An 8,864-nucleotide genomic window follows, 5' to 3' on the forward strand; every position below is an offset into this window, starting at 1 on the left:
AATTTGCTAGCGCAATTCATGCTCCGCCTTTCGGCTGAAACTGCGACATTTTTTTGAAAATGCCGAAGAATATATGCTACCTGCTTTCCACATTTGTAGATCCTTGCTCACGCCAACGCTGGCACCCGCCAAAAAGCGAAACAATTAGGACCCTGGCGAAACCCATGCCATGTCCCTCGTTTACGCATCGCTATGACGGCCGCAAAGTAGGATTGTGGCGCCACCTCGCAGTTAGTTACTGCGCGTTGGAATATTCTAGGCGAGTTTTGTGCGCAACCCTCACAACCGCTTACGACCGTTCAGTGTTCGTTCGGGCTGTGTGTCGTGGTGGCCTACGTCCGTTCCAGCAGGCGTAGTTTTGAACGAAAAGCGTCTCCCTACACCGTCTTGCTGAAACCTGCTGAATTTCATGTTTTGCATTTGTTGTTGTACGTGATTCCGTGTATTGTGAATGCGGAGGCGATAATTCCTCGCTGAAGGCAACGTTCTCCACTCAGCAATGGCATCTGGGTCTCGCGGTCCCAACTCCAAGGTGTTCTGCCCCGACCACCCGGATGCTGCGTTGGTGGAGGATTACAGGGCAGGCGACATGATCTGCCCTCAGTGCGGACTCGTCGTCGGTGACAGGATAGTGGATGTCGGCACGGAGTGGCGAGTGTTCTCTAACGAGAAAAGCAACAGCGACCCAGCCCGAGTGGGAGCGTCCGAAAATCCTCTCTTGAATGGCAGCGACCTGGCCACGATGATCGGCAAAGGTACGGGTGACGCCAGCTTTGACGAGTCTGGCACGGCCAAGTACCAGAACCGCAAGACTATGAGCAGCGGGGACAGAGCCCTCATGAATGCATTCAGAGAAATCAGCAATATGGCAGACAGGATCAATCTGACGAAGACCATAGTGGACCGAGCTAACCTTCTCTTCAAGCAAGTTCACGATGGCAAGACGCTGAAAGGGCGCAGCAACGATGCAATTGCATCCGCATGCCTGTACATAGCTTGCCGCCAGGAAGGAGTGCCGCGTACGTTCAAGGAGATATGCGCCGTGTCGAAAGTCTCCAAAAAGGAGATTGGGCGTTGCTTTAAGCTCATTCTCAAGGCCTTGGAGACTAGCGTGGACCTGATCACAACGGGAGATTTCATGTCCCGCTTCTGTTCCAACTTGGCTCTGCCATCGTCTGTTCAAAAGGCCGCCACACACATTGCTCGCAAAGCTGTTGAGCTGGACATTGTTCCCGGCAGGAGCCCCATTTCAGTTGCAGCGGCTGCCATTTACATGGCCTCCCAAGCATCCGAGGACAAGAAGTCTCAAAAGGAAATCGGGGACATCGCAGGTGTGGCAGATGTGACCATACGACAGTCTTACAAGCTCATGTACCCCCGTGCTGCCGAGCTGTTCCCCAAGGACTTCAAGTTCTTCACCCCCATCGAGCAGTTGCCTCAGTCATGAGATGTACTGCGTTTTCCTTTTTTCACTCGTCTCTACTATATTTACGCTCTTATGTGTGTGTGTATGCACTTGTTCCACCGTGGAGAAACGTGACACCTACTTGTCAGCATGAATTAAGTTTCCTATCGCAGGGACATTTTTGCATCGGCCCACAGTTATGTCATGAACACCGTATTTACTTGGATACAAGTTATGAGCACCTTTCAAATAAAGCCAGTGAAGAATAAGCAGCTGTCCTGTGTTTGTGCTGCATTGGCTGCTGTGTCCCTGCAGCGACAATGTGAAAAATTGTGAGCCTTCTTTTCACTGATGTGGAGAGAAACTGCAGTGTTAACCGTTGCTGGACAAATTGTAATTGTTCCCCATTCTGCAATAGCAAACCATTTCTTGTACTAAAACAACAGCACTGTCCGATTTTACCCTGGTAGCCCATTGTTAATTTATGATCGTAATGAATTGCGCCAATATGTAACTTGCTAAAAATTATCACTCGCACTGCAATGTTATCTTGGATAAGCTTTGAAAAACCACAAGCACTAATGCATATTGCACACATATCCTCCCCAGACTGGCAGCTCGGGGACATGATTGCTTTTCATGGCGGTTCTTATTGGTGACTGGTATGTTAAAAACAAAACAAAAATTCAATTTTTCAGTTTTCATGGTTATATGATGGAAGATCTCCATGTACATCAGAAAAGCAACTGTCCCTTCAGTTCTTGTCTTAAGAACAGTTTTTCTTTGCCTAAACACAGAGGTGAAGGTGCAACATCGCTTGATATGTTGGCATTTTGATGCTATGGGATAGATTTTCATGTTAACGGGCGAAATTCAAAGCGCACTTCATGGGTGCTTTTTGTCATCTGTGACGACACAACTGTCTATATCTAATTAGGGTAAATTTTCATAAAAGTTGACGGCAAGAATATTATTAAACCAGTTCCATGCATTTTATTTTATATTTGGGTTGAATATTTTATATCATTCCAAGTTAATTTTGAAAACGAATGAAGGCGGGCATGCATAATGATGTGCAAGGGGTCTCACGAGGACCTACAGAGCCATTCTGCTGAAGCTGTTACTCTTGATTTTGTGGTGGCAAAAAACTTTACCACAGACAGTGTATATCAAGAAGTACTGGCTCAGGTAGCGTGCTTGTTTGAATTTTCTGCTGACAATAGACATGTACTCTTTCTTCAACTTGACACTTTATGCAAAAGGTACAAATATTCCTTTTTTTTCTGATGTATGTACATAAGACTGTCTTCGTAGACATGCCAATTATTACGTCACCCACACATCGCAGTGCTTTACATGAGAAATGCGGGGCCTTTGAGAGAGAAATAATGCAAAGCAAGGAGAGGAAAGGTAGGGAGGCCAGATGAGTGTCCAGTTTGCTACCCTACTCTGGGGTAAGGAAAAGGAGTAATAGAAAGGGGAGAGGCATTGGCTTTGAGGTTTTCCATTAAACATCTGTTGTGATACAAGGCAGCCTTGAAAGACGATGTGGTGCAAAGGATGCTCAATAAACATAATGATAACCTGCAAAACATGCATGCGCTGCTTGTATATTGTACTACTTTGTACATGGACTGCTTATGATCATCTTACTGGCAGCCATGAGGAGCTAGAAACGGGGAAAGGAGACCATGTAATGCCCTTCTTAATAAAAATGGCCTAGGTAGGTTAGTGGGACATATACGTCCTGCTTTTTTTCTTCCAAGCAAGATGCCTCCTGTCAGATTCTGGATGTGACTTTTCGCTAGCAATACCTGTTCAGGCGCTCACCCGTAATGCTTAAGACACGAAGTGATCCATTCTCTTGTGTCCATCGAAGGGATAATGGCACGACTTAATAATGTCAAACTCACTCGAACACAATCAAAGGTCAAGCTGCGGCGACAGATAAGTTGGCAGTAGAAAGTTCCTTTGATTATTGAGAGTTGTGACAGCTGCGTTGGAGAGGAACTCGCTTGCTGTTAGATTTTTCTTTGGCTGCCTCAAAGTGCAGCACGCATGGAGTAGCGTGCAAACAAAAGAAAAAGGATGGGAGGTGCGTGCTTGCAATGCACACGTTAATGAGGCAATGCTGCCACATCCCGGCACTTAATTTCTATATGCACAGATCTGATTGGGCAGCATCTCCTTTGTGTATACAGTGCAATGAACCGAAAGCAATTGACCACTTTCTGCTAGCTCATTGGCAATTTTTCTCACTGAGAAGGTTGCTCAAGGTCCCTAAAGCTATCTTGGCCTCAGCATGGATTTCCCCATGATGCTTTCTTTGGAGCTTTCGCATTGGAGCACAGCCGCAGCAATTTTTGCAGTGCGATGACAGACTTTATCTTGACACCCATCGGCTGTCTTCCTAAAAAAGTAAATTTATTATTATTTATCCATTTTTCGATTCACTGTAGTATGATGACTGTTCCATTATGAACACCATGCAATATTATGTCTTTGCCCACTAAAGCTGTCTTTTTTTTTCCCCCTTAAACTTACTCTACTCATGCCCAAAATGCCCAATTCTTTGCCGATCGCCCATGGTGGATACGTGACACTTGTGCAGACGAACAAAGCCAGCACACAAGATATAGAAAAGGTGAAAATGAAGTGACAGGCTGGCAATCTTGTCCAAAGGCCTTGTCCATCCCCTGTGACAAAGCCTGCTCTTTGTTTTGAAAAGGTTTTCACTGTTATAAGGCCTGCAGGTGCAAATAGAACAGTGAAACTCAATCTGTCGCACAACAGATTGAAACTCAATCTGTCGCAAGCGAAGCAGTAATGTAGTGCCAACACTTGCCCAATTTTTCTCATATGACCTCGATTAATCGTGATCAAGGAAATTCATTGCAAGTGAGTCATTAGTTGATTAACAAGAAGGGTAATCAATGAATGTTTATTTTTGCTCCAATAATATTACACACAAATGGACACACATATGTGTTGTAGCTGTAAAGAAAGATATTGTAATTACCTTTTCAGGTATTCGCTTGTGCAGTTAAAACACACAGCCATAATTTCACACCATTCCTGCACAAAAGGTAACTTGTGGACTTCTTCCAAATACTGAAACTGGGTGCCAAGTGCTAAAACATGCCTTTATGTATTGTCTCCTCTCACTGTACGCCTTTTTACTTGTAAATCACGAAGTCCCACATCTTATATGAAAGCTTTTAAATGGGTTCACATATGCAAGGTGGACTTAGCGGCAGAGCAAATTTAATGCGTTGGTTTCTATCACATTGAACAGATAATCTTTTTTTTTTTTTTTTTTTTTAAGGAAGCAAACATACCAATAAGTTTAACTGAATGCAAAATAGTAGATAGTCGACTTCCGTTAATTCGATCCAGACGGGACCGCCGAAACTGGTCGAATAATCAGGTGGGTCGAATTAACCAAAAAGCCGAAAACACGCCGTTGACTCACTTGGCAATATTACCTTTAAAGTTGGCTTCGCTGCAGTACAGCAAAGTTATGCGGTGAAGCATACCAAGCGGGGCAAGGTGTCGCTGTTACAGGACCATAGCACGTCTTCCTTAATTTACACACGCACACGCGCCATCCCCGGTCACAGTACGACCACCGAGACGCTTAATAAGTTTACTGACAGGCTTTCAGAGTTTTAGATAGACCCCAGGTCTTTCGTTAGATTTAAACGTCCACTCGACTTTTTTTTTTTTTTTTTTTTCTTACCGCCTTCCTTTTTGCTAGCTTTCCGAAAACACAGATGTTTTTTCTCTGCTTCTCGATGCACGGCGAGCGCGAGGGCGTTTAATTTAGTAATGCGTACTAGGCCCCGTCAAATGTCTCAAATACGAGACACGCATGGCTGGCGAAACGAGGGTTCAAATCGCCACAGTAACGTCAGAAACAGTTACGAAAGGCTGTAAGTATGCTTATTAGGTGTCTGGGTGTTCGTACTGTGACCGTAGACGGTGAAGTGCGCGCCTATGTAATTAAGAAACGCGCACTATGTCGCGTGGCAGGGGCACCTTTCTATTTTTGGTACACTTCACCGCACAATACGTCTGTATTGCGGCGAAGCTGACTAGTCAAGCTCAGGTTATTTGGTGAAGGCCAATTTTGAGATCAAAGTAACGGAACTTTCGGTCCATAGAAATGTGTAGGCATCCACCGGCACCTTCAGTCGGGATAGAATTATTCGAAAAATCGAATTAATCGGAGTCGAATTAACTGACGTGTCGTCTACTGTATATATAAAATAAAAAAAAAAATCTAAAATTCACAGATCACAGGAAAACCCCTTCAGGCATTTAAATGAAAGTTTGATAACTGAAGAGATTAACAAACTGTGCGATGCCAACAAAGTGTACAGCTAACAAAACGCACAACACATGTATTTAACAGGTGACGAGTTCACCATGGAGACAATGCAATGATCCTAAATACATCAACACTAACAAACATTACAAAGAACTTTCACTGAGCATTCGACAGCTGTTGTGGCGCTGCCAAGGAACAAGGACCGCTTGAGAATTCTAAAGCTGCCAAACCACGAAAGGATCAGACAGTTCGCATGGTCGATGAGAAAGGAGAGCCTGCACTCTTTTATATAATTGTATGTATGTATGTGCCACAGGGCGAGCTTCTGCAATTAGAGTTTCCTAAAACAACTTTATGTCCGCAATAGCAAAGTCTTATCCAAAGAAGGCTTGGCAAGCTAGAACGGATGCAAACAAGCAAGACAGGGGGGACAGCTCCCTGAAGTTCTTGCAGCAGCTCGCCGTGTTGCCATTGATTTTGACAGAATCTACTCCGGCCTAGGCAATTGTGTATTGGTAAAGGACTACAATGCATTATAAAGGAATTGAGGACTCAACCTGTCAAGTTTGAAGAATTTTTGCCGTGCCAAAATGAGCAAAATGCGAGAAAATACCTTGGAGTTCGTGACATCACATGAACATACAGATGATGAGGATTCGGCACAAGATGCAAAGGATAAGTTTAGCTTTCATTTTTTTCCAGTGGTTTTTTTCACTTGGTGCCATATTCATCATTATGGCACCAAGTGAATGAAGACAGAATTTTGAAAGAATACTTTACCAGATGAAGTTGATTTAGTGTTGGTTTTTAAAATTAGGTTTAACTTGTTAGGTCCAACACGTCCGAAAGCAACTCACGGATACTATACATGCGCTCCAGATTAATTATAATAGACTGATTTCATTATGTTCAGAGCGCATTACAGCGGCCCAGCTGGCGCAATGACGTTGCGGTCTGCCACTTTCCCACTGTGCTTGGGTTCAAGCATACTTTACTTTAGGTACATAGCACACGAAAAACAAGCACAAGAAATGAGATGGAGACACAAATAGCTCTTTTTGTTGTCATTTTTCGTGCGCTCCGTATGTGATGACCACCACGCTTCAAGGCAACATTAAGGGGAAGGCCAAGAAAAATGCCATTGTTCATTTTTACAGTAAATTTTAGGGAAAAGTTGTTTGGTGGCTCCGTCTCAACTCTGCTCCTGTTGTATAATCTTTTTATTCCCGCCTCCCTATCTCTTGACCTTGAGAGCTAAGCGGGTCATTGTATACAGACACCAGGCCCGTAGCCAGGAATTTTATTCGGGGAGGGGGCACTTGCTGAAGGCCTTGACTATTTGAGGAAAGCACCTATTGTTCAGCAATTATTTTCGGTAAAGATCAAAATTTTGGAAGGTGGGAGAGCCCCCTAGAGGGCTCTCCCACCTTCCGACCACTCCCACCACTAGAGCCCTAGAGGGAGAGCCCTCTAGGGCTCTCCCTCTGGCTATGGGCCTGACAGACACAACACGCTTCTTACCAAAGTTTCCCTTCAGTCCGCTAAGGACTTTACTGCATGCTTTGTGGCAGCAGTGGCATAGTGAAACTCATTGCAACACTTGTCTATCTTGACCAGACGGGGTTCGTAAACGTGTACGCAATGTATGGTGCACATGCATTTTTACATGCTGCCCTCACTGGTATGCAGCCTATTTCATCTGGGGTACTTGCTTTCTGTTTATGCTTCCTTCAGACAAGATTGCCACACTTGCTGAGACTTGTGTTTCTTTTTATTTTTGCCTGTATGATTGACTAAGAACCGTGCAAGAAGTGCGTACCCCAAGAATAAAATGGGATTTTCTTCCGGGTCTTGGTGCTCGTCGTCTGTTCATTGACAGTTGGCAGTCGATCTGCCACCAAATACACAACAGGCCTTTGAAGCTGGGAGTTGAAGCGGCAACCTTGTGTGCAGCAGCAGAACACTATAACCACAAAGCCAATGTGGCAAGCATCCCTTTATGTGCATTTAAATGCTACAAGAAATTTTTTCATACGCACTCACTGCTTTTCTGTTTCATACATCATTGTAATATGTTCTTTCGTATTGCAAGGCCACAGCACCTGTAAGTATGGTATGGACTTGCGAGGCAATCTGCTTTTAACCATAACATCTTGTGCGTCGCAGTCCTGAATAAAAAGGGAGTAGGCAGGGGGGTGGGGGCTGCTATAATTGTAAAGTACAAAAAACATGACGTGCAGCTTCACCAACATCTTTGGTAGCGTGCTGAGGTGTATCAGAATGAAAGAAAACATACTCAATTTCACATCAATCCAGTCAACCACAGATACTTCTACTGGTATTGACTGACTGAATGATGGAGGTTTAGCATCACAACGCAATAATTTGGTTGTCGCAGAGAGCTGCAAATTAATTTATACCACCAAAATGTACTTGATGCGCACTTAAATCCAGGTACGGTAGCATTCTTGCATTTCACCTCATTCAGAACAAGGCCAGCACTGTCTGAAACCAAACCAAATATGTCCAGCAATAGAAAGCTAAGTCCGCTGAGCCACCGTAGCAGTCGACTTCTGTCCCTCTAAGTTTCTAGTAAATTGAGAGGTCCAAGTTAAAAGGAATAACAGACATGTCCCGTCAGCATCAATTTTGCGGCACTTTTAGAAGACGAAGTGTCCCTCATGGCAAATGAAAGTAGATAAAAAAAAGAATGATTGGAGGAAGTAGTTGGCTTCAATGCTTTGTGAATGTGGCCAGCTGTTGTGTGTGGTTTTCTGCACTGTTTTTTATCGCATCATATTGCAGTTTTCACACGCTCCTTCTCATCTTCCAGTAAGCTCTCGAACTGGCACACTTTCTTTTCGTGTGGCGTAAATTTAGAGTAAGCTCCACAGGTGCAAGAAACACCTGTCCTATCACACCTGTTTTATTTGTTCTGCCTGTTAAAATTTGTCTTTTCCCTTATAGTACACTCGCCTCAATGCAATGGATAGCCATGTGTGCCTTGTGCTACCCTGTGGTCCGCCAGAGGTACAAATTACCACAAAGGAAACGAGCTGCGCTTTACAGCAGCACCAATAAGTTCCCCAACATGTTTCTTTATTGAAGCAAGGTTGCTTAAAGTATGAT

The 8,864-nt window shown here is 44.1% G+C and overlaps 1 protein-coding gene across 1 annotated transcript; it reads left to right on the forward strand.

Annotated features, from left to right (window-relative positions):
- The first annotated feature begins 276 nt into the window (after positions 1 to 276).
- Positions 277 to 1,674, forward strand: LOC119450525 (transcription initiation factor IIB). Its single transcript, XM_037714010.2, has one exon. It carries the CDS (start codon positions 500 to 502, stop codon positions 1,445 to 1,447), a length of 948 nt encoding a protein of 315 aa, XP_037569938.1. The 5' UTR covers positions 277 to 499; the 3' UTR covers positions 1,448 to 1,674.
- Positions 1,675 to 8,864: the final 7,190 nt, after the last annotated feature.

Source organism: Dermacentor silvarum, chromosome 4 (assembly GCF_013339745.2).
Source record: "Dermacentor silvarum isolate Dsil-2018 chromosome 4, BIME_Dsil_1.4, whole genome shotgun sequence".
NCBI classification, from domain to species: domain Eukaryota; kingdom Metazoa; phylum Arthropoda; class Arachnida; order Ixodida; family Ixodidae; genus Dermacentor; species Dermacentor silvarum.